The sequence below is a fragment of the Haliotis cracherodii genome, unplaced genomic scaffold (assembly GCF_022045235.1).
Source record: "Haliotis cracherodii isolate W230 unplaced genomic scaffold, xgHalCrac1.p SCAF_9, whole genome shotgun sequence".
NCBI classification, from domain to species: Eukaryota; Metazoa; Mollusca; class Gastropoda; order Lepetellida; family Haliotidae; genus Haliotis; species Haliotis cracherodii.
The window spans coordinates 18,975,974-19,003,351 of record NW_027266343.1 but is presented as its reverse complement, the minus strand read 5'-3'; the positions used below and the strand labels follow the sequence as shown (position 1 = coordinate 19,003,351).

The following is a 27,378-nucleotide window of genomic DNA, read 5'->3' as shown; positions in this document are numbered from 1 at the left end:
ATGCCGATTTATAGTGCTAGCTCACTGAGATACCATGCCGCAGTTTAACATGAATACCCCACTCAGACACAGTATACTGACCCCGAGCCGACCAGTCCTTGTTTTAACCCCTTAATGCCGAGAGCCAGACAGGGTGCCATCTTATAAAGTCTTTTGGTATGACGCGGCCGGGGATCGAACCCCGGACCATCCGCTCTCCAGGCGGACAATCTACCACTAGACCACGGAGGCGGTCGCGTCCGCCAGGAGAGCGGAAGGTCCAGGGCGCGTCATACCAAAAGACGTTAAAGATGGTACTTGATGTTACACTGCCTGGCTCTGGGCATTAAGGGACTAAAACAAGCACAGGTTAAACTCAAATGATCAGGATAAACACATTGACTACTCAAACTACTACAAGTTAAAGAACATCCGATTCTTTCATATTACTGTCGTTAACTTGTCATGGAGTGTTCTATAACTTCTTTTGAGTGGTATATATCCTTGGCTCAGGGCTCCCATGTCATTGTAATGTTCGCAAAACGCGCCATCGATTGATAAAATGCTCGTTCTGGACACAACGAAATTGTAAAGAGCCTTGTACCATGCATTGTAAAGACCGAGGCGCACGTGCCACATCAGCAGGACACACTCCAAGTGCACCAAGCACATTGTCCTCGCACTGTTCAAATGCAAAGAGTTCTCGTTTAATAGGCAAATATTTTCCAGGAAAGAATGTTTTGTCAAATCATAAAAAACATGGGGATGTATGTTTGAGAAAGTAGGGATGTGTGTTAAGTTAGAGCATATTCTCGTACATGTAACTCTCGGTTCGTGAGTGTTTATAATTCACGATCCGAACTATGTTCCTGTTCATCATGTTGAGTGAGTGTGGTTTTACGCCGCTTTTAGCAATATTCCAGCAATATCACATGGGCCTCACATGTACCCATGTCGGGAATCGAACCCGGGTCTTCGGCGTGACGAGCGAACGCTTTAACCACTAGGCTACCCGACCGCCCCTCATCATGTTGAGATGTAAATGTTCATTCGTTTACAACAATCTCTTGCTTGGGCAAAGAGAATTGTATAAAAGCTGTGATGTTTATATATTTTACCTCTGTTCTCTACGTACTCAATAACTTGCACTCAACTCATTACTTGAGAAAGAAATACATTTGAATAAACGCTTTTGTAAGACCAATTAAAAAAACTATTTCAATCGCTTGAAAAATCTGCTTTGCCGATGAAGTATTAGTAAGTGGATCACAACACTAGAAATATATCTAGTAGTTATAATAGCAATTTCCTACGCGTGTAAGCACCTCGATAAATCAAGGCAAATATTCGGCGCCAGTGGACTTTATTTATTCCATAACTTTCATCTTTGTCAGTGCATTTTTTAATGTTTTAAATTCAACAAGCCACCCCCAAATGCTTCATTCCCGTTGATTAGGAGCACAGTTCCAAACATTTAGCAATTTCGGAGGGCTCTCTTTTGACATAAAACATGGGAAAGTGGAAGTTTTATACCCAAGAAGTCCAACCGATGCTTAGTACATGTTGATGTAAACTGCATTCGGTTGTAAACGTTTAGCAACTAATCATATGTACTGTCGCGTATATAATAAACCCGTTACATCAACATTTGTACTTAGTAGCTTCTGTTCACACATCCGTTGTTTGTAGAAGTCCTCATTGACATGCCGAGCCACTACGGGAAGTGTGTGTTGACGTTGCCGGATGGTTTTGTAGTTACGTCGTCGTGTTATCGCACACACATGTACTATTTGACAGGGGCGGCGAAATGTAAACAGATCCTCTACCATGCAGCAGGGTGCAGTTTTCAAGGAAACTGTGACATTACCATGTGGCGGAGGTTACAATGACTGTCGGGTTGACATGAGCATAAAATAGGTGTCCACGTAACGTGTTCTCCCATTTGGATTACACAGACGTTGGCGAGGCTTGTGTGGGAACGTTGTTCCTAACACGCACGTTTGGACTATTAATGCTAATTCAGTTACCCTGCTACTTAAAGCGTCGACCGGATTGTGGGAGTTGATTTCTGTGTTGCACCGCAGCAAACCGTTACTTCATTCCGGTATTTTAGGGATATTCTCTTTGTGTCAATGAAGGATCACGTTCTAGTGTTGGTGGTGGCTGTGCTGGCTCTGCTAGGGCTGGACACGGTCCGGGCATTCTACTTTAGTCAGAACGATCAAGGTCAGATGAATCAGGGTCAAATGGGTCAAGGTCAGTTTGGTCAGGATCAGAATGGTCAAGGTCAGTTTGGTCAGGATCAGAACGGTCAAGGTCAGTTTGGTCAGGATCAGAACGGTCAAGGTCAGTTTGGACAGGGCCAGAACGGTCAAGGTCAGGGGGGACAGGGTTGGATAGACCAAGGTCAGTTTGGACAGGATCAGAACGGTCAAGGTCAGTTTGGACAGGGCCAGAACGGTCAAGGTCAGGGAGGACAGGGTTGGATAAACCAAGGTCAGTTTGGACAGGATCAGAACGGTCAGGGTCAGGGTGGGAGGGGTCAAGGTTATTTTGGACAGGATCAGAACGGTCAAGGTCAGTTAGGTCAGGATCAGAACGGTCAAGGTCAGTTTGGTCAGGATCAGAACGGTCAAAGTCAGTTTGGACAGGGCCAGAACGGTCAAGGTCAGGGGGGACAGGGTGGGACCGACCGAGGTCAATCAGGACCAAACCAAAATCAGAATTATCAACAATTTTTTAACCAGTATCAGAATAGGGAGATCGTAGATCTAGGCCAGATAGGACAAACCGTCAATCTTGGCCAGATCAGTCAGCAACTGAGTGGACAGGGCCTGGATCTTGGACAGCTAACGCAGAGCCTCAATGGTCAGAATGGAAATATCCAAAATGGCCGTTACGTCAACACTCAGATCGTCAGAGGAGAATTAACACAAATCCCCGGAACCAACGCTTTTGCCATAATTGTAAACAACCCAGGGATGAATGTGATGATCCAGAACATGGCCATCACTGCAGTGACCACCATCCAGAAGTGGGATATGATGTTCTTCCTGGCAGGTAAAGATGTTGTTTTGTTTCATCCTGCATGTAAAAAAAGAAAGATTGAAATTCGTGAGATTTAGAAAACTGTATCGAAGGCTTTCTTGTTTTTCTTTTGGTACAATGTGGTATTTCATAATGATATATAACAAAAAAAACCCCAATAATTGTTACGACATATAACAGATTGAAATTTGAACATGTTTTGATGAATAAATCAGATGAATTTTACTTGTTCAGAATACAATGTGATTCATTTAGTGTTATCGAATGGAGTTGGACGTTTTGATCTGAAACATGTGTTGATGGTATATGTACAAAATATACAATATTATTAGTTACATATGTCACATGACCCGTGAAGATCAGGGTAGATAAAGGTCTTCAGCAACCCATGCTTGCCGTAAGAGGCGACTATGCTTGTCGTATGAGGCGACTAACGGGATCGGGTTGTCAGACTTGCTGACTTGGTTGATGCATGTCATCGTAAAAATGTAATATACAATCAAGTAATAGAATCACCAGAAACCACAGATGGTATAGTGGAGACTGTTCCTAGATATATTCTACCAGTTGAAAACTGGGTCATATTTACAATGTCTTCCGAATACTACAAGCCAGATTATGTATGAACAATTCTCAGTGATATTAGATGATAACATTAACGAAACCATTGACAAACTATCTGAAGTTATGATTCACAGTGCTCTACATAGAGGAGTGTATGATACAGAAACTAAGCAAACTAGAAGATCACAACCTCCTTGGTTTGATGAAGACTGTGTTCAATTCAAATCAGAGAAATATAGACTACTGAACAAGTTCAGAAAATATAACTGTGCGCTAAATTTGCAAAAATACATTGCTGCAAAGGCAGATTTTTAAATGTGCTGTGAAAGAAAGAAGAAAATCTATAATATGAAAATGAGTGATGAGATAAATGCAGCTGCAAAGTATAATGACTGCAAGAGATTCTGGGATACACTTAAACGTGCACTACAATACGAGAACTCTAGTAATACAATATCCCCTGCCGTTTGGCCATCCTATTTTAAAACTTTATTGAACCCTGCAACTACAGAAGATTGTTCTGAATTTGATCATTCGGTTTCCCCAATTCCTTGATAACCATTCGTGTGAAAATTGTAGTATATATTTTAGCAATGATTTATCAGACGAAATCACTGCATACGTGATATAAGAAGCCATTTCCAATCTAAAACTCGGTAAAGCACCTGGAGAGGACGGATTACCTTCAAAGTTTTTTTAGTGTGCGGGACCGTTTCTCATTCCCTTTTTGAAATTAGTATTACAAAGTATTAGATACAGATATTATCTCTTCTTCGTGGAACTTAGGTATGATTATCCCGTTATACAAATCTGGAAAAGGGTGGACCCACTTGATCTACTTGTAATCAAGGGTTCGAATGGGAAAATGTTTAATGTTCAGCAAAGTATGTATTCATCAGTAAAAGCAGGTATAATGACTGACAAGGGTAAAACAGATTGTTTTTCAACGTCCCGAGGTGTGAGACAGGGGTGCATTTTGAGTCCTGTTTTGTTCATATTTTTATCAATGAACTTGTTATTGAAATTCATAAACAATGTAATTATGGTATATTTGTCCATGAAGATATTGTTGATATTATGATGCTATTGTTTGCTGATGATATTGTAATGTTTTCATTTGCAGTAAGCGGTTTACAAAAACAATCAAATGTCATTTTGTTTGAAATGGGGACTGGAGGTAAATTTAAATAAAACAAACATAATGGTCTTTAGAAATGGTGGTATTGTTGCCAAAAGGGAAAAGTGGACTTATGGAAATGCTTCGGTCAAGATGAAACTTACTATAAATATTTGGGTATCATGTTTTCTTCTATATTAATGTGGTCAGTACCGTGTTAACAACTTGCAGTTCAAGCTTCAAAAGCATGTATCCCTGTGTGTAAATTGTTTAAACAAAATAAGTATATATCATTTTCAACAGTATGCAACATTTTTTTAATTGTAATATTGCATCAATATTACTATATGGTTCAGAATTATTGGGAACAAAATAGTATGCTGCCATCGAAAAAGTACATACCCCATACTTCAAACGCTTTTTGGGTATTGGAAAATATGCCTCAAATAAAGCAATTCTTGGTGAAATTAGACTCTGCAATATGTTTGTGCATAGCCAAGTAAGATTAGTTAAATACTGGATAAGGATACTAAAAATGGAAGAATGTAGATATCCTCTTCAATGTTATTAATTGTTACAAAGTTGGATGATAAAGGTAAACAAAACTGGGTATCTGAAGTAAGAAATCTATTATTTAGATGTGGTTTTTCTTTTGTGTGGATTACACAGGATATTGGAAACATTCAAGTATTTATGGGAATATTTAAGCAGCGTGTGAAAGATATATTTGCACAAAACTGGAACGAAACTGTTTCATCTTCGCATTATCTTAGTAAATTATAGTAAACTTAAGACACATCTTCAACGGGAAATGTATTTTTCTGTCTTACGAGACAAGTCATTGATAAGATCGTTTTGTAAATTTTGAATCTCATTACATAATCTTTATGTAAATATGTGTCGCAAATCGAAAGATATTGATGCTGTTAACAGTGTTTGTACCAATTATGACAGAGGTAAAATCGGAGATGAATTCCATGTCTTATTTAAGTGTAACTAATATTCCAAGTTAAGATCTACATATCTCCCCTTCTTGAATAATGACTATAAATCTGAAATGTTAATGATCAATATTATCAACTCACAAAATAAACATGTTATCTTTTCAGTGGCTACTTATATAAAGCATGTTTTTTTCTATCAGATTCAAGAAGATGTAATTTCTGTATATGCACGTGACATCATATTATGAGTTAGTATCAGTTGTTCTTTAGGCCATATGGCCATAATACTAAATAAACCTTTCTGTCTGTCTGTATCCCAATTGCGTTGATTGATACTCATGATATCAATCACTAGAATGTCTCGTCCAGACTCGATTATTTACAGACCGCCGTCATATAGCTGGAATATTGCTGAGTGCGACGTTTCAAACAAAGAAAGAAGCAAACAAACATATGTCACTAACGTGGTGTAAAGCATTTTACAAGCTGTACGCTACGAGACAAAAGGTCGATGGTTGTTCACAAATGTTCATCTCGTAAAATCTCATACACTCCGCAAGTGACAAATGTATCGAATTTATCATCACGTGTTTACGGTGAATCAGATCTACAGCCAGTGGTTTCGGCCTGGTAACTCCAGATGTGAACAGGGTAAGTTATAACGTGACAAGCAGATGACGTCATATGAAACTCGTCACATGTGAATTGGCCAGAATGTATTGTATGTTTGATAACTTTGTGTACACTTAGTCATGGCAATATGGACATTGGCTGTTGAGTGAATGGGTGGTTGATATCAACAGGTGTTGACACAATGGAAACGTCATCAACTACAGCGATGAAAGCGATGTTCACGGTGACTAAGGAGAAGGCGGTTCAAATGGGAAAGGAGGGGAGAGTCAAGAATGTTCTCATGAATCAACTTATTGATGTGTGAGTTGGATGTTAAACAATAAATGTTCGATAACACCCTTTTCCTGATTTATTTTGCAAGGTACCTTTTGATGTGTTTTATTGATAAAACGTAATGACCAATTTCACCTTAGAATTTACGTCTATTCATGGATGTTTTGTCAGATAAAATATGGCTAAATATTACAAGATGTAAACATCAACTATTTGAAAAAAATGCAATCCTCCGTCAGGTCCTCACCTTTAAACACTACACCCAAAGAGTTAGTGAGTGAGTTATACACCGATGTGAACAGTATGTCGGTTATATCACGACGTGTCACTTAATTTAGGAGGCAACCCAAAGTGATACAAGTAAAAAACGTTGACCTTATTTTATGAAATCTATGAACATGTTACTGACAATCAAAGGTAGCCTAGTGGTTAAAGCATTCGCTCGTCACGCCGAAGACCCGGGTTTGATTCCCAACATGGGCACAATGTGTAAAGCCCATGTCTGGTGTCCCCCGCCGTGATATATTTCTGGAATATTGCTAAAAGCGGCGTAAAACCATACTTACTCACTCACTATGGCCTCTAACGACACAGATGAGACCATATGAGTCCACAGGGAGGTGTCATTCTACATTGAAATGCTTCCAGACTCAATGTTACCAAGATTGCGATGGCGAGTGTCATGGACTCCCTGCTAGGACAACTGGGGGTCGCGGTGAAGGGACTGGAAACAGATGATGACAACTGTGACCAGTTCATCAACATCGACTGTGATTCCTCCTCTCCGTATCGCACCATAGACGGCAGCTGTAACAACCTCAGGAAGCCGCTGTGGGGTAGAGCCTTTATTCCTTTCAGGAGGTTCCTGGAGCCTGCTTACGACGATGGTAAGAATAGAGATACATTACATCTTTGCGGATATCTTAAGAGTCTGGTACATACATATAAAGTATATTAACCGTTGGATGATGACTAAATACAATATACAATTGTTAATTATTCAAGACGACATTTTTGTCTAATGTTTAATTCATATACTGATACTCCCCATCCGTATTTTCCTTCCCTCCTGAAATTAGTTTATCAGAGACTCCTTTTCAGAACATAAGCCAAACCCTTACCTGGAGATCTCGCGTCCAGCGAGCTCATCCTGCTTTCCATGACTTCATTGAAAACGTACACCGTGTACACATTGTCCTATCATGCAGAACAACGGTTTCATATAGCAGCCATTATAGTACTGTCAGTTCTAGCCATCGTGGCCGTGGACACAGCTAATAGAAGGTTATAACGAACCAGGTCTGTGAGATATAGTTGTATTGATGTTCATGTGAATAACGGACCAAGTGTGTGAGATATAGTTGTATTGATGTTCATGTGAATAACGAACCCATCTGTGAGGAATGGTTGCATTGATGTTCCTATGAATAACGGACCCAGTTTGTGAGGAATGGTAGTGTTGATGTTCATGTGAATAACGAACACAGTCTGTGAGGAATGGTAGTGTTGATGTTCCTGTGAATAACAGACCCAGTCTGTGAGGAATGGTAGTGTTGATGTTCCTGTGAATAACGGACCCAGGCTGTGAGGAATGGTAGTGTTGATGTTCATGTGAATAACGAACCCAATCTGTGAGGAATGGTAGTGTTGATGTTCATGTGAATATCGAACCCAGTCTGTGAGGAATGGTAGTGTTGATGTTCCTGTGAATAACGAACCCAGTCTGTGAGGAATGGTAGTGTTGATGTTCCTGTGAATAACGGACCAAGTTTATGAGGAACGGTAGTGTTGATGATCCTGTGAATAACGAACATATTCTGTGAGGAACGGTAGTGTTGATGTTCATGTGAATAACGAACCTATTCTGTGAGGAACGGTAGTGTTGATGTTCCTGTGAATAACGAACCCAGCCTGTGAGGAATGGTAGTGTTTATGTTCCTGTGAATAACGAACCCAGTCTGTGAGGAACGGTAGTGTTGATGTTCCTGTGAATAACGAACCCAGTCTTTGAGGAATGGTAGGAATGTCTGTCTGCATATTTGTGAGAATAACATGATTGCAGAAGTTGCAGAGTTCAGGATCTTCTCTCCATCACACTGGATGACAGCATTTACATTAAAGGAGACAAAAGTAGTTTTGTGTTTCCTTTTAGAAGATCAAAATATTTTTAGAAGACAAACATCTGGATGCTAGTAAAAGTATGTATGTCCAAGCCGAAGATATAATGCGGGCATAAAGAATGAAGCGTTCATAAAATGTCTAAAACATTGTTAAAAACTGTAAGGATATGTTTGTCAGCGTCTTTCACAAATTGGGAATTTATGTCTTCTGTACTTCAGGTGTTTCATCTCCGAGGCAAACTGCTGAGAGTGGGAACCCGCTAAAGAGTGCAAGAGAAGTGAGTTTCACGGTCCACGAATCTGATGAGAAAATTGGTGTCCAGAATGCAGCGTCGCACTTGTTGATGCAGTGGGGACAGTTTCTTGATCACGACATCACCAGCACCCCCATACAGTCAGGTGAATATAATCCGTGCCTAAATACACGACATCAAAGCAACCCCCTACAGTTAGGTGAATATAATCCATCCCTAAATACATCGCTGATTTTCAGTGAACGATTCATATAATTTACACCGCTATTTTGCCTTTTACGCTAAATGGAATCCGTTTTCGGTGGATAATCAAGACTGGTTATTCCCTTTCATTGACATTTTATATTTACCGTTAGTTTCTGACAAGTGAAAGGTTGAACAGTAAATCATTAGTCAATGAATACATGTATACTCCGTCCCTAAATACACGACATCATAGAACCCCCATACAGTCAGGTGAATACATGTATACTCCGTCCCTAAATACACGACATCATAGAACCCCCATACAGTCAGGTGAATACATGTATACTCCGTCCCTAAATACATGACCTCACAGCACCCCCATACAGTCAGGTGAATATAATCCGTGCCTAAATACACGACATCAAAGCAACCCCCTACAGTTAGGTGAATATAATCCGTCCCTAAATACATCGCTGATTTTCAGTGAACCATTCATATAATTTACACCGCTATTTTGCCTTTTACGCTAAATGGAATCTGTTTCGGTGGATAATCAAGACTGGTTATTCCCTTTCATTGACATTTTATATTTACCGTTAGTTTCTGACAAGTGAAAGGTTGAACAGTAAATCATTAGTCAATGAATACATGTATACTCCGTCCCTAAATACACGACATCACAGCACCCCCATACAGTCAGGTGAATACATGTATACTCCGTCCCTTAATACACGACATTACAGCACACCCATACAGTCAGGTGAATATAATCCGTGCCTAAATACACGACATCAAAGCAACCCCCTACAGTTAGGTGAATATAATCCGTCCCTAAATACATCGCTGATTTTCAGTGAACCATTCATATAATTTACACCGCTATTTTGCCTTTTACGCTAAATGGAATCTGTTTCGGTGGATAATCAAGACTGGTTATTCCCTTTCATTGACATTTTATATTTACCGTTAGTTTCTGACAAGTGAAAGGTTGAACAGTAAATCATTAGTCAATGAATACATGTATACTCCGTCCCTAAATACACGACATCACAGCACCCCCATACAGTCAGGTGAATACATGTATACTCCGTCCCTAAATACACGACATCACAGCACCCCCATACAGTCAGGTGAATACATGTATACCCCGTCCCTAAATACACGACATCATAGCACCGCCATACAGTCAGGTGAATATATGTATACTCCGTTCCTAAATACACGACATTACAACACCCCCATACAGTCAGGTGAATACATGTATACCCCGTCCCTAAATACACGACATCACAGAACCCCCATACAGTCAGGTGAATACATGTATACCCCGTCCCTAAATACACGACATCATAGAACCCCCATACAGTCAGGTGAATACATGTATACCCCGTCCCTAAATACACAACATCATAGCACCCCCATACAGTCAGGTGAATACATGTATACCCCGTCCCTAAATACACGACATCATAGCACCCCCATACAGTCAGGTGAATACATGTATACCCCGTCCCTAAATACACGACATCACAGCACCCCCAAACAGTCAGGTGAATACATGTATACCCCGTCCCTTAATACACGACATCACAGCACCCCAATACAGTCAGGTGAATACATGTATACTGCGTCCCTAAATACATGACATCACATCACCCCCATACAGTCTGGTGAATACATGTATACTCCGTCCTTAAATACATGACCTAACAGCACCCCCATACAGTCAGGTGAATACATGTATACTCCGTCCCTAAATACACGACATCATAGAACCCCCATACAGTCAGGTGAATACATGTATACTCCGTCCCTAAATACACGACATTACAGCACACCCATACAGTCAGGTGAATACATGTATACCCCGTCCCTAAATACACGACATCATAGAACCCCAATACAGTCAGGTGAATACATGTATACCCCGTCCCTAAATACACGACATCATAGAACCCCCATACAGTGAGGTGAATACATATATACCCCGTCCCTAAATACACGACATCACAGCACCCCCATACAGTCAGGTGAATACATGTATACCCCGTCCCTAAATACACGACATCATAGCACCGCCATACAGTCAGGTGAATATATGTATACTCCGTTCCTAAATACACGACATTACAACACCCCCATACAGTCAGGTGAATACATGTATACCCCGTCCCTAAATACACGACATCATAGAACCCCCATACAGTCAGGTGAATACATGTATACCCCGTCCCTAAATACACGACATCATAGAACCCCCATACAGTCAGGTGAATACATGTATACCCCGTCCCTAAATACACGACATCATAGCACCCCCATACAGTCAGGTGAATACATGTATACCCCGTCCCTAAATACACGACATCATAGCACCCCCATACAGTCTGGTGAATACATGTATACCCCGTCCCTAAATACACGACATCACAGCACCCCCAAACAGTCTGGTGAATACATGCAAACCCCGTCCCTTAATACACGACATCACAGCACCCCCATACAGTCAGGTGAATACATGTATACTGCGTCCCTAAATACATGACATCACATCACCCCCATACAGTCTGGTGAATACATGTATACTCCGTCCTTAAATACATGACCTAACAGCACCCCCATACAGTCAGGTGAATACATGTATACTCCGTCCCTAAATACACGACATTACAGCACACCCATACAGTCAGGTGAATACATGTATACCCCGTCCCTAAATACACGACATCATAGAACCCCAATACAGTCAGGTGAATACATGTATACCCCGTCCCTAAATATACGACATCATAGAACCCCCATACAGTGAGGTGAATACATATATACCCCGTCCCTAAATACACGACATCACAGCACCCCCATACAGTCAGGTGAATACATATATACCCCGTCCGTAAATACACGACATCACAACACCCCATACAGTCAGGTGAATGCATGTATACTCAGTCCCTAAATACACGTTCCCCAGCCGCGTCATACCAAAAGACATTAAAAGATGGTACTTGTTTTTACCCTGTCTGGCACCCGGCTTTAAGGGGCTAAAACAAGGACTGGTCGGCTCGGAGTCAGTATACTGTGTATGAGTGGGGTGTTCATGTTAAACTGCGGCATGGTGTCTCAGTGTGCTAGCACTATAAATCGGCAGCCACACACACACACACACATACACATGCATGCACGTCGCTATATAAGTGCAATAATCTTGGACGCGACGTTAAGCCCCATTTCACCTCACCACCCTAAATACACGACATCACAGCACCCCCATACAGTCAGGTGAATGCATGTATACTCCGTCCTTAAATACACGACATCACAGCACCCCCATACAGTCAGGTGAATGCATGTATACTCCGTCCTTAAATATAAAGCATCCTCGACTCCGTGGGTATTGTACTACAGGGTCACACCGTATAAGTATCATTATGTAGAGTTATCTGTAACTAAACTTTTATCAGGCTCTGATTTGACTATAACAAGACTGTAACTAGCCTAGCAAAATTGTAGCCAGTCTGTAGCCAGATTGAAACAAGACAGTAACCAGACAATAACTTGGCTGAAAAAGTCTAACAAAACATGGCTGTAACTAGGCTGGAACAACACTGTATTACAACATTGTTATAAGGTTAAAAATGCATCTCAGAAACTAATGATAATAAATAGAACCATTATAGCTGCAATGAGGAGTTGCATTAGATATAGTTCGTGACAGAACTTGTAGTTGGAAAGGAATCAATAGAAAAAAGACATTTCACATTTATCACAAGTGTATTCTGGACATTTCACATTTATCATTGGATTGGTCTCTGACTATCGTCCATGAGTTAATGAAACAAATGGGGAATTACAAGGTATAATCCATTTGGAGCTTCGGAGCGAGTCACAAAATCAATAGTGAGATGAGCAATCTGGCACGTAGGCTTTTGTATTTTTCCGATTACGACACACATGAGTTCAAGGTCAGATCGAAACTTGTAACGAATCAAATGGAGGTATTGAGACATGTGACAAGGACAGGCCAGGCTCGAACACTATAAAATGATACCCTCAACATTAGGAGAGGGGAGCGCGGTTTGCAGTCGATCGAGTCGAATCCCGATCGTTCTAAGTTTCCACCAGATAGTAACGAGCCATGCCAGTCTGATCCTGTTCTGTATTGATAGATGGGCTGAGAGTAAGTAAAACTATGTGAGTATAAACTGGTGTTGCGTTTCTTTATTATGCGGGTGTGAATGCTGATAGAGACAACTTGGAGTAAGTGTCATTAGACCAATCACTCCTTGACGGAGCCGAGCCGTGGTGGACAAGGCGAGGGCAATGTCCTGGCTTAATTGACCACAAGGACCAGGAACGGCAATACATTTAGCAACTGTAGCAGGGTCGCACTGGACGCCCGAAAGCAGTTACGACAACATTAACAATGTTTTAATCAGATTGAAACCAAACTGTAGCCTAGCTGTAACCTTAACAAGGCTGTAGCAATACTGTAACTATATTTTCAGTGCTGAGGAAGGGATGGGTTTGTTTACATACCCTGACAGCGCTAACCTATCACAGCCTGGTGGAGTGGGATCAGTCAAAACAGACTTATATACAGCTGTATTGTTTAATCATATAACATAATAATCATGTGTGTCAGGTGTCGATGGGTCCCATGTCAGATGTTGTACAGAGGACCTCAGTGAAGAAAGCAGGGCCAAGATCAACATGAATCCTGAAGACAGGTACACACTTCTCGTACACTCTGCCTTTGTAGACACATACAGCCTCAGTCACACAGACAATGCGACCGCGATGCAACCTCCTTGCGACCAAAATATTTGACAATCGCAATGAGGTTTCAGGGGTCTCTGAAAGGTTTCACTGAGTTCGCTACAAGGTTTCAGAGCGGTCGCAAGACCCATTCGGGGACAAAAAATTGAACATGGATAAAAGACTGGCTGCGACCGATTTGGTCGCTCGAAGGTTTGATTGGTCTCCAAGAGGTCCACAATTGGTGTCATTTTAATCGCATATTGGTTTCCACTGTGCGGCGATCGGTTTCGTCTACTGGTCGACTCTTTGCAACCTTGTGGCGACCTATCGGCGCTTCATAGGTGACAATTTGCAAAGAAATCATTTGATTCAGAAAAGCACCCTTTTCATATGCATTATGTTTTGATCGGTGATCGATTGTCAACTAGTCACCGACCGGTCCCCTTTCATACTGCACCGTATCTGCGGTGAACAGATGCCGCCCAGTCACTGAAAAATTGCAAAAACTATCGCTGATTGATCGGCGATAATACCCTAATTCCAAATATGTCTCAGAGATCGCCAGTCGGTTGCAAAAGAAATCATCAGAGGTTGCATCACTGTCGCATATCATTGTCTGTGTGCCTGTAGCTTTACATCGTTAGGGTTTCGACACTCCTTCATTGAAACACGTTTGTATGGACAGAGTCAAATGGACTGAACAATAGTGCATCACTCACTTTGTCGACATCCACCTGATTAACAATGATGATGCATTTTTGAGTGTTGTATTGTAGATGTGGAAGGGCAAGTGGGGTTTGACAACGCCTTCAAGAATACCTTTCACATATAGAGCGACGTCCCAGAACAAGAACTGTCTTACATGATTCTGAAGCAATACGCCTTTCTGCATCATCACTGTTGTTGCTCTGAACATGCGTGCTTCTATTTGTTACCAAACTGAAAACGTGCGTTTGAATATATATACCTTGTTGTTGTTTCTAGCTTCGCGAATGAAATATTTATCGGTGCTATTGAAGAACAGTATATGCTACAGTAACTCGACCATTACCCGTGTATCTTTATTCATGTATCATTTGTCTTGCAGAGATATCTGCTTCCCCATCACCATCCCGGAGAATGACCCTATGTTCAAGCCCAGGACATGTATGAGTTTTGTCAGGTCAATCCAGGTGTCCAACACCGACTGTAAACTGGGTAGGCCATGCTTGTTTACGGGACTTTAACTCCCCCCCCCCTCTCCCAACACACACCCACACACCCCACCAGCAACATAATATGATAGGACAAATTTCAATTCATGAGTACAGCTTTTAGTTTATTCTTTTAATGAAGCTTCTACCCGTGATAATCCGGGTTAGAATAGGTCTTCGGGAACCCATGCTTGCCGTGAAAAGCGACTGTAACTTGAATCTGGACCGAACAAACATATTCTACTGGGTAGAATTCATCTCAGCAACACGTTGACATATTCCCCAAGACGATTTAGGTTAGAAGTGGTCTTCAGGAACATATGTTTGTCGTAAGTGGCGAATAATGGGATCGGGAGCTCAGACTCGCTTACTTGGTTGATGCATGTCATCGTATCCCAATTTGCGTGGATCGATGCTCATGATGTCAATCACTGGATTGTCTGGTCCAGACTCGATTACTTACAGACCGCCGTCATATAGCTGGCATATTGCTGAGTGCGGCGTTAAACAACAAACAATTAAACAAACAAATAAATAAACAAACAATAAAAAAGCTCCAACACTTTCTAATTCATTTCTTTTATTGTCTGAGAATACACATGTGTATTTGGAAATATGTATATTGCGATCAAAGCGTCTCATATAGGTTTTTCTATTTGAGAAGTATTTGACAGTTGAATACGTACTCCTAATAGTTTTTAGAAAAGGAGAGTATGCAGTTTTATACTGAATATATTTTATACTAGATATAATCTGTTGACACGTGGTGGTTTAAGGTGCTAAGTATTATTTGGTTGCAATGGATAATCAGAATTCTCTCGCAATTCTGTTTTTTTCAGTATGCAATTTGAGATAATATGCCTCAATACATTTCAGCTCCAGCAGAACAATTAAACCAGATTACAGCTTACATCGACGGCTCTATGATCTACGGCTCTTCCTTGGCTGAAATGAGGACTTTAAGAGCCTTTGATCGAGGTAAATGTCCTATTCACTGTGTAAATATGCACAGGTGTTTTTTTTATTACAAAACTTTATAAGAAACAATATATGTAAAAGGGACCCTGGAACTGTGGACTCTTTGCTCCTGAACCTACACTTAATTGTATATATATATATATATGTGCTTTGAACGAAAGAACAATGGTTCCAAACATTTCCAAAATTGACGCACCAAATCGTTAATCGCCTCCGCTTTTAGCATATATTTATTGTTATTATGGAAAGGGTTTTGTCGCTGTTATTGACATTAACTTGTTTTACCGTTATTGTTCCTTATCGCATCAGGGGCGGTCGGGTAGCCTAGTGGTTAAAGCGTTAGCTCGTCACGCCGAAGACCCGGGTTCGATTCCCGACATGGGTACAATGTGTGAGGCCCATTTGTGGTGTCCCCCGCTGTGATATTGCTGGAATATTGCTAAAAGTGGCGTAAAACCATACTCACTCACTCACTCACTTATCGCATCAAGGACACTTCAAAACCAGTGTCCATCTTACTGACAAAGTGTCTGTTTCAAGGCCTGCTAAAGACGTCACCCAATGACCTACTACCAGAAGACACAGAACCAAGTTGTCGTAAAACCAGGGAGAGGGATTACTGCTTCAAGGCTGGTAGGTCCGACTTCAAAGTGACATTTATCTATGACTGTTCCCGTTAACTCAGGCATCGAGACACTTGCAGTGACAAGCTGGGTCAGGTAGAGTTTGAACTGAAATTATTGAGAACGAAAACATTGTAAATTATAGATTTATTAAGATTTAACAAGAGATACATTTGTCCAGCAAACACTGCTTACCTAAACATGCAAAACATCAAACTGTTCCATATGTTGTCAGGCTACCTCTTCTCCTAAACACGCTTCAAAGCGGCGAGGCATACTGCCTGTCAAGGAAGTGAGAAAAATATGAGTCATTCTGTCCCAAGATCTCACCACCTCTGGTTTCATATCACATATAAGGTTTTGACTGATATTGTGCTTCGTGATTCCCAAAATATTGTCAATTGGGTTCAAGTCCGATCTGTAGCTGGGTCATTCCAGCAGCGTAGCATTTTCCTCATTAACCATTCCTGAGAATGCTCTATGTTAGTTGGATCATTGTCTTTGCTGGAATACCCACCCATCAACGTACGAAACACGTGGTGTTGGAAGATGTCCCTGTAGCATACTAGTATCAGTGTACACTGCATGAGGCATGTTATCTGTATTTACACATAACGGCGGGGCATCAGACACAGACACACCATACATGACAATTAGGACTGTGCTTTGGACGCTGGTAAGTAAACTGGCTGTACTCTTGAACCACATATTTATACAGTTTGGATGAAGTCACACTGAACTTTCAGCTGAGAACATAACATTGACCCAATTGAAATAAGACTATAGTTCTTATACGTTAAGGATGCAACCCGAGACGTGTTATTAGTGTTCAGAAGATATTTCCGACCACAGTTTATGATAATTATTTTGACTTATATGGTGATACACCGATATATTGCAATAAAACTACTTTTAAGTAACCTGATTCGATCATGTTGCCTTAAGTTGGCGTTAGCATGACGTTCGTTAGGACGCCTCCAGACACGTCTCAATCTCATTAAAATTATATCTAGGTTCTCGCTGCCGCTTAACAAAGATCTGAGGACATCCCATTACGAGTCACGTCAGAACGATCTTTCGCGAACTTTGTCCGACTACTGAAACGACTTACAAGAAGTCAACATCAGCCAATTAGAAAGCAGCTTTCTCGAGCTTCAACCTGTCGACTTCCATTTCCGACTACGCTTACAAATATGTTGACACAGTTCTCGATTAATATTTTGAAAACTGAACAAACGAACATTTCGGAATGTCTAATATAAGTTGCGATTGTATGGCCACGAACTGTGAAACGCCTCCTCCGTTCAAATGTTTATCAGACGGAAGCGAGAGACAGACGACAATTTTGATGATCTTTCATGATCTAGTAAGCGACGCTTTGATTGGTCGGATGAAAGGTCGTTCTGACGTGACCCGTAATGAGATGCTCTCGGATCTTTGTTTAGCGATAGCGAGAACTAAGATCTGATTTTAATGAGATTGGATACGTCTTCGCCCACCCAGAAAGTCTAGGGTGAATCTGGACTCATCTGAAAACACGACACATTCGGCGATACCCCTAGTCTATATTCTCTAAACACCATTGATATCTGGTTGGAAAGTGCCGATTTGTGGTGGCCTGGTCAGTGGCCTTGCGCAAGTGACTAGCGATTTGTTTGGCTGTTTGATCTCTACATCTAATTCGCCTATCCTGGACTTGAGTTGTTGACCAAGGGCACTCTGTTGTGCGGTGCTATCATTAACATTTTGTGTTTGGAGAAACTTGTCCCAAATTCTGCAAATCACAGACTGAGACACATTAAATTGCACATATTGGCTATCCCTTTCATCACAATGTGGACGACGTATGGCCAAATCTGGTCACAAATACTGCAATTAAGCAAGAGTAGAGAGCTTACGTGTTACTGTGGACAATACAAACCAACAATTTTAATAGCTCAAAGAGATTTGACGACCCTGTCAAAATCAAGAATGACCCCCTTCCCCGGGGGTGTTACATGGTCACATGCAATTTTTCGGGTGTCTTGGGGCGTCAGGTATTGGTTCTGACGATCGATCATAACTTTTACATTTCATGATCCCCTCCTTCTTTTAGAAAGCATATAATAGAAAACGGACATTGTTCAACAGAACCTAATCCAATCTACAGGTGACACCCGCGTTAACGAACAGATGGCCTTGGCGACCCTCCACACAATCTGGGTCAGGGAACACAACCGGATGGCGAGGGAACTCAGCAGCATCAACCCTTCCTGGGATGACGAGAGGCTGTTCCAGGAAACCAGGAAGATCGTAGGCGCCAAAATACAGCACATAACCTATAAAGAGTTCCTCAGGAAAATTCTCAACGGCCCCGTTCTTAATCAATTCGACATTAACCCCAAACTTGTTGGCTTCCAAGACAAGTACAATCCCAATGTAGATGCCAGTATAAGGAATGCATTTGCTACTTCCGCTTACAGGTAAAAGCTCACATTATACAGATTGGTGCTGGATGAGTGTGGCATAATTATTTAGTTAACCGATTAATGTTCTGTATACAACTATATGATTTGCAGCCGCGAATGCCAAAAGAAACGACCACGTATTGGAAAACTACTGTCAATTTGGAACGTTTAGCAATGTGTTAATGCGTTCATGAATGAGAGAATTTGTTTTAACGCAGATTGAACACTATGTCAGTCAGTCATATCCCGGCATGTTAAATAAATAAATAGATATATGTATAAAAAAATATAAATACATAAAAATATTAGTGTACCAGCAGGCTCCGCACTTTGATATTCCAAGTTTATCGGATTACCATATGGCATCTATACCTCTATGCATTCTGCATAGTTCTATTTCTATACTTGTCGTTAGTGTTTTTGACAAATGCAATTACAGGAATGCAAGGTTATTTAGCAGTTGTGACATGACTGGAACTTTCTATCTCAAAAGCGATGATTTTAGGAAACATAAGATAATTATTTTTCAATCTCCAGATTCATCAATGTCCGAGTAATTCAATGACATTTCTTAAAGACATAAATGGTACCAGTCGGTCCGAATTGCCATGGACCCCACGTAAATCATGCAAGCTATGTCAAAATGTCTTATATATAAACAGGATCAGAATACAGGTGTCGCCGGGATACATGGTACTGACAACAGTAGTACTAAGTGTATAGAGTGATATATACATACAGATGCTAATCCATCACACGGAATGCAGTCTGATATTGTTTTACATCGTTATATCAGCCTGCACCTCTGATGTGGAAGTTTCTATAAACTTTATTATAACCAGTACATACGCTCATATATAAGGAATAGTTTTTGAAGTCATTCATGGGAAATGCTAGAAATTATTATCATTTGGAATATGTAATAATGATTTTTTTTCTCTTGAAAGCTAAAAACATTTACTGAAATGTGTAACCGTATCTGTAAGATTTAAAAAATATAAATGTCTTTAAATGTCTATCTCTATGAAAGGTGCTTTCGCTGTTGTCACGAGAAGCAGTGTGTTGCATTTGCGAAAATGACAAGGCAACAGTATTGGGATCCAAAATATTATTTGTTTTTGTTCGATATTTGGTATATTTTCGCAATTCATATTGTCGTTAGATAGATAAGTCTACTTCGGTTATGCTTTGGATTGTAAATCTTCGAAAAGACACCCGGGGAAAGTAGCTCGAAGTTGTGTTTTATCCTCTACGTATTGACTGCAGGTTCGGACACACCTTGGGGAGAGTAGCTCGAAGTCGTGTTTTATCCCCTACTTATTGGCTGCAGGTTGGGACACACTTTGGGGAAAGTAGCTCGAAGTCGTGTTTTATCCCCTACGTATTGACTGCAGGTTCGGACACACCTTGGGGAAAGTAGCTCGAAGTCGTGTTTTATCCCTACTTATTGGCTGCAGGTTGGGACACACTTTGGGGAAAGTAGCTCGAAGTTGTGTTTTATCCCCTACTGATAGACTGCAGGTTCGGACACACCTTGGGGAAAGTAGCTCGAAGTCGTGTTTTATCCTCTACGTATTGACTGCAGGTTCGGACACACCTTGGGGAAAGTAGCTCGAAGTCGTGTTTTGTCCTCTTCTTATTGACTGCAGGTTCGGACGCACCTTGGGGAAAGTAGTTCGAAGTCGTGTTTTATCCCCTACTTATTGACTGCAGGTTCGGACACACCCTGGTGAGGACAATGTTTTCCAAGATGAATCAGCGCTATCAAGGACATGAGGATATGATGCTCAGTCGGAGTTTCGGCAACACCTCCCACATCATAGAGGACAATGGTGATGGCGTTAACAAAATAGTCCGTGGTCTTGTCACAGATAACCTCAATAAGTTTGACCGTTACATGAGTCCGCAGCTAACTCAGCATCTGTTTGAAGATGGCGTTGGCCATAAACTTGACCTCGCGGCACTCAACATCCAGAGAGGCCGCGACCATGGGTTGCCTAGCTACAATCAATGGCGGAGGTGGTGTCAACTTCCGGTGGCTGGTAGTTTCAGCAGCGGCCGGGGTGGACTTGTGGATCTGCCTGAAGATGCTATAGACAAGCTGAGAAGTGTTTACGAGTAAGTAGATTCGATACCTAGGATTGACACGTTCTTATATATCTCACATCAAAATAGGTTAGAGAGCATTCTGGTGACCTATCAGTACAGTACAACACAGAAGTAAGCCACGTATAATGATATTCTGCTGGCCAATCCGCACAGTGCAATAAAAAAGTAAGTTACGCATAGTGACATACTGGTAGCCTATCAGTACAGTTAAACACAGAAGTAAGCTACATTCTGGCGACCTATCAGTACACCACAACACAGAAGTAAGCTACATTCTGGTGACCTATCAGTACAGTACAACAGAAGTAAGCTACATTTTGGCGACCTATCAGTTCAGTGCAACACAGAAGAAATCTACACATAGTGCATTTGGCGACATATCGGTACAGTACAACACAGAAGTAAGCTACGTATAGTGATATTCTGCTGGTCAACCCGTACAGTGCAATACAAAAGTAGGTTACGCATAGTGACATACTGGTGACCTATCAGTACAGTGAAACACAGAAATTAGTTACACATAGTGTACCACTTGCTGGTGATAAACGTGTTCTAGTTCCATGTTATGGACTGAATGTGATGGTCTGTTTTCGATTCCTAGACATCCTGATGACATTGACCTGTTTGCTGGAGGCATGTCTGAGAATTCCATCAGAGGGGGGATAGTTGGTCCCACCTTCTCCTGCATCCTGTCTCATCAGTTCAAGGCTCTCAGGGTCGGCGACAGATTTTTTTATGATCGGGATGATAAAACGACGGGTTTTACAAAAGGTACGTTGGGTCGAGTGAGTTGTGTTTAACGCCACCTTAAACAGTATTTAAAACATATCGCGGCGGGTCTTTTTTGTGTGTGAGAGCAAAGCCCGAAAAGACGGTCTTTTGTGTCCGTAGTAATGGACCATCAACAAAAGCTGACAGAAACATGCTCTATCTTAAGGGGGGGGGGGGGGGGGGGGGGCTGGCCCAGTCGTATAAGGCGCCGCGATTCGCTGTGCAGAGTTGCGTCCATTCGGCACGCCAGAAACCTATGATTGTGGGTTCGAATCCCGGTTCGCCCCGATTATGTTTCTGCCGTGATATAACTGTAATACTGTCAAAAGCGGCGTTAAACCCAACTCACTCACTAACTCACTCTTAAGATTTTGTGTGCACATAACTGCATAGTTTATAAAAGTAAACATGCAAGTTACGAGGGTGAATCGAAATGTTTCTGACCTTTAAAAGAAAACAATTCAGAATCAAACTTGTTCACGCATTATTGTTCAATATACAATGCAGTCAGTCTCCTGTGGCATTAATACACTTGGTACCAGCTTTGTTATCTCTGCCATATAAAAAACCCTTAGTCTTAGTCTCAACGGTGGCAATCTTATCATTACTAGTAAAATATCTACCACGCGGGTGTGATTTGAGTATAGGAAAGAGATCAAAGTCAGAATGTGCTTGGTTAGGAGAGTAAGGAGCACGGAGAACATTTTAAAAGCTGCAGCCACTGACGACATTTCTATCTGTGCACAGGCGCGTTGGCCTGAAGTAGCTGCACACCTGACCGGAGCTTCATTCAACGTTCTTTCTTCATAGCTTCTCCCAAATGACGAAGAGCCGTGCCATGGTATTGTCCATTGATTGTCTGACCTCGCTGCAGATAGCCAATCATGATTATCCCAGTACTTTCTAAGAAAACCGAAGCATAACTTCTTTGACTGAAGTTTTGTCTCAGGATCAACGTGATGGACCCATGTATCATCCCTGGTTACAATTCGTATACATACTAGTATTTTATCAGGACTCTTCTGACATATGGACAAAAGGTTCCTGAACATGTTCAGCCGGATCAGCTTCTCTTCTGGTGTCAACGTTCTGGGTGCCTACCTTGTGAACAGCTTGCTCATGTGGAGTGTGTCAGTTGAGATGAACTGTACAGACCCAAACATGATCCTCTGGCGCCAATGATATACTGCATTGTTACACGTCGGTCAGCAATGACAAGGTGGTGGACAGCCTCCACTACAGTTTCAGCCGTGGCAGGTTCAGGACGCCAGACCTAGGTTCATCTTCTGTACATGGGCTTCTACCACCTCGCTTAAATGCAACAACCCATTTATGAACAGTTGAATATGAAGGCCCACCACTACTCCCCCCCCCCCCCCCCCCCAACCCCTACCCTGAGGGTGCTTTTGGTACTTTTGTGCACTTCATCTGATTGCACGCCCATTTTCTTGCACGCTCTTACTCATCGTTTCCCATTTTTCTCCATTTCGCAGTTTTTCTCTCCCACGTCAGATTCTTCAATTGACTTCTTGAAATCAGATGCAGTTATCAGCCAGAGAGATGATTTTCTTCATATGCGTATTGAACCATTACATTACACAAGCACTGTCTGAGGACACAAACTTTATTTTAACCCTTGTACCCTGTGAAATATAACAATAATATATAATCAGTGTACGTTAATATTTACTTCAATGCTCATAATTATGCAAACAATCAAAATGAATACGTTGTTGGCATATTACTCGTACTCTATGTAAAACCCTTTTTCATCTACCTAGAACAAGCCCATCAGTTATTTTATCAAAACAGATGTTCTCAAATTCGGTAGACTGACCTTTGAAATAGAAAAATTTCGTTCTAGTCAATGGCATTGCCTAGTAGTAGTAACAATCTGAATGTTTGGATATTGTTTCGTATATTGTACGGGTGTGTATCACAGCAATATTGTATATTTTGCAGATCAAGTTAACGCCATCAAGGTGACCACCATTGCGAAGGTTCTGTGTGACAACACGGACATAGAGGCAATACAACCAGACGCATTCTTTGTGGTCAGGAACAAGTAAGTTGAAGTTTTAAAAATCAATCAATACGTTTCGAACTTATGATATATAAAATGATTTCGTCGCATGAAAGAATCGAATATGTGTTATCACTAATTCTATTTATTGATATTTAAAATACCAATAACATTAATGGCAGCGTGCGGTGGAATTAATATGTAGTGTGTTTCAAAACCTGTTTCATTTAGTAAATAATAGGACCTGTGAAGATACGGGTTAGAATTGGTCTTCAGCAACCCATGTTTATCGAAAGAGGCGACAAATGGGATCAGTTGACTTGGTTGATGCATGTCATTGTATCCCAATTGCGTAGATTGATGCCGGTGATGTGAATCACTGGGTTGTCTGGTCCAGACTCGATTATTTATAAACCGACGTCATATAGCTGGACTATCATTGAGTGCGGCGTTTAACTAACAAGGAAACCATCAAACAAACAAACCGTACATAATGAAATCCTACTTATTTGACTGGATAGTTCCTCTTTCTCTTTGTCAAAGTTTTGCGACATTGAAATAACACACCCGACTCACCTCAATCCCATGGATCATCTCGGCTATGGTTGTTGAGAATCCAGTTTCGCTGACGATCTCGTTACATCACACAATGTGATTCTAGGTTTGTCAGCACCATTTCCGTGCTCGTGGGTTTCACCGAAGTGGTAAACGTCTCAGACCTGCACCACTTCGGGATTTCCTCCCACAAGAAATGCCGCGATATTATTGGAATACTGTTAAAAGCGGCGTTAAATCCAACTCACACACAATTTGGCGACACACGGTTACATAACTGGCGTTCAATATCTAATTGACAATTGATTTTTTTCTTACCGTGAAAGAAATGTTTTCTCAAAGTCTTGTGAAAACTGTGTGAGGAGGGATTGGGATAATGAAATACCATTACCCCGTGAATGAGGGCCCCAATGTGGATTTAACATACATGTACACAGCTATTCAGCGGCAGGTGGCGAGGAGTGAGGCAATACCTCTCATACAAAACTATCTTTTGTATGAATATATTTTGATTTAGCAATTTACTTTTTCTGTTGTGAAAAGAAGTTCATCACATTTACAAACTGAATCAATCGGGCGATCTGAGAAGGCAATAAACACAGATTTAACCGAAATACAATCGTTGTTGCGCAGCGGGGAATATCCAAACGGATGTGCCTTTCAATTCTTTGTGCTTTTCTAAATGGGAAAACCCCAAAGAACTGAAAAAGCAGACTGACCCATTGAGCATGGGTAAAATGCCAACTTGTTGATGATGATGATGATTATCATTATTATGTTGCAGGAATCAGCGGGTGAGCTGCGATCAGCTGACCCAGGCCCCGCTCGTTGCGTGGGCGGAGGACCCTGTTGTGAGGAGACAGGGGTCTCAAGTATGGAGAATCAGCGACAAACTCGCTGTTACGAAGACGAGCGACAACTTCGACTGTTCAAAGAGCATTTATAGATTGTTTTCGAAGTACCTTTGTGAAAAGTAAACTCGTACGACCAAGTGAAAACCATGATCTTGTGTTTTGAGGCATTTTCAAAATCGTCATTGTAATAAACGTGGATTTCGGAGAAATAGTTGTATTTTCTTGATGAGCCTGACGTGATGATGTTCTGACTGAGTGCGAATGTCGACGTCCTCACTGGCCATGTTAGTGATACCCAACACATGAGGCTCTGAAGTATCATTCAGTCGAAGGGAGGCTACTCTTAGTACCTTCGTCACGCAAGCTCTCAAACCGATTTCTGACTGAGTCAATAATAGTTCAGTGTAGATGTGATTGTATTACTTGGTATTATTAAACGAAGTTTCGATGCAGATATATCGCACAGTGTCCCTCTTTATTTATCATTTAAGGAATTAAATAAAAAACTAAAACATGACAATATCTATGAACAAATAAAAATAGTCAATACACACTATAGCTCTTATTAATTAAATAATATTTATGTATGTATGTATGTATGTATGTATGTATGTATGTATGTATGTATGTATGTATGTATGTATGTATGTATGTATGTATGTATATATGTATGTATGTATGTATGTATGTATAGATAGATAAAATACAAAAGTCCAAAGTTGAGCTGTATAATTACAGTTAAATGACAAAAAAATGTTGGACTCACGTGGCCTTTATTATTTTATTATATATTACATGTACACCGAGTGAACATTTGCCTAATTTGCCGAAAATTATTATATATATATATATGTGTGTGTGTGTATGGAATAATAGAATGTCCTTAATATATATTCTTTCTGATGCAAGCTGAAGTCTCCTATACCCAACTATTACACTGACTACACATTAACAAAAACACATGCCAACAATGGAATACGTCTAATAATGTCTTTCCGTGTCTTTTAAAGATGCGATCCAGTATGCCATGATTGGCTGCCGCCGCTACAGAGACCGCAATTCTTTATGGTATCTAAGTGGTTGGAAGGTCTCAAAAATAGTTCTCTTGACCTCGTGACAGCCTCCTTGGTCTAGTGGTAGAGCGTCTGCCCGGAGAGCGGAAGGTCCGGGGTTCGAACACCAAACGCGTCATACCAAAAGACGTTAAAGATGGTACTTGTTGTTACCCTGCCTGGCGCTCGGCATAAAGGGGCTTAAACAAGGACTTGTAGGCTCGGAGTCAGTATACTGTGTCTGAGTAGGGTATTCCTGTAAATCTTGGCATGGTATCTCAGTGGGCTAGCACTATTAAATCGGCATTACTCCGGGCACACACACACACACACTCATGCACGCACGCACGTACGCACGCACGCAAGCAAGTCGCTATATAAGTGCAATAATCCTAGATGCGAAGTTAAACCCCAGTTCACCTCTCCTAATGTTGAAAAGAACAAGACCTCCCACTTTTCACCTGCTGTACATACAGGTAAATTTAAAATTTGAGTCTAGAATGTTGACTGTAAATGAAGTAAGGGTTGAAGACATTTCTGCTGGCAGTACAAGCCACACACTCACGTGCATGCACGTCTCTATTTAAGTACAATACTCTTGCACGCAAAGTTAAACCCCATTTCACCTCACTCACCTCTACTGGCTGGAGTATGAATTAAAAGCAAATTGTTTTCTGCTTGTGGTATGGTGCTGTACCATGGATTATCTCCCCTGGATACGGTACATTCGTCACCACTCGCTCCTTTCCGTAACCCGCTATTCGGCTTGTCCCGGAAAAAACACGAGTTGGTCACGAATGGATATGGTAGTGTTGGCGTTGTCTAGGGGTATATACTGATGTCACAGTCATTCAGTTATAAGAACATCTTCATTGATAAGTCAAGTGACATTTAGAC

General features: G+C 41.1%; 1 protein-coding gene across 1 annotated transcript; it reads left to right on the top strand.

Annotated features, from left to right (window-relative positions):
• Positions 1-1,857: 1,857 nt before the first annotated feature.
• On the top strand, positions 1,858-25,889 carry LOC139452999 (salivary peroxidase/catechol oxidase-like). Its single transcript, XM_071234629.1, has 13 exons — positions 1,858-3,039; positions 6,456-6,585; positions 7,207-7,445; positions 8,898-9,077; positions 13,761-13,845; positions 14,964-15,073; positions 15,946-16,047; positions 16,588-16,680; positions 18,820-19,132; positions 20,831-21,235; positions 21,828-21,997; positions 23,960-24,062; positions 25,360-25,889. The coding sequence occupies exons 1-13, from the start codon at positions 2,112-2,114 to the stop codon at positions 25,550-25,552; spliced, it is 3,051 nt and encodes a 1,016-aa protein (XP_071090730.1). The 5' UTR covers positions 1,858-2,111; the 3' UTR covers positions 25,553-25,889.
• Positions 25,890-27,378: the final 1,489 nt, after the last annotated feature.

Excerpts from the sequence above, each read along its gene's own strand:
- LOC139452999 (XM_071234629.1), top strand. The coding sequence starts at position 2,112 with ATGAAGGATCACGTTCTAGTGTTGGTGGTGGCTGTGCTGGCTCTGCTA. Across the intron at positions 15,074-15,945 it reads CAACACCGACTGTAAACTGG|CTCCAGCAGAACAATTAAAC; the intron begins GTAGGCCATGCT and ends AATACATTTCAG. Across the intron at positions 21,236-21,827 it reads AAGCTGAGAAGTGTTTACGA|ACATCCTGATGACATTGACC; the intron begins GTAAGTAGATTC and ends TTCGATTCCTAG.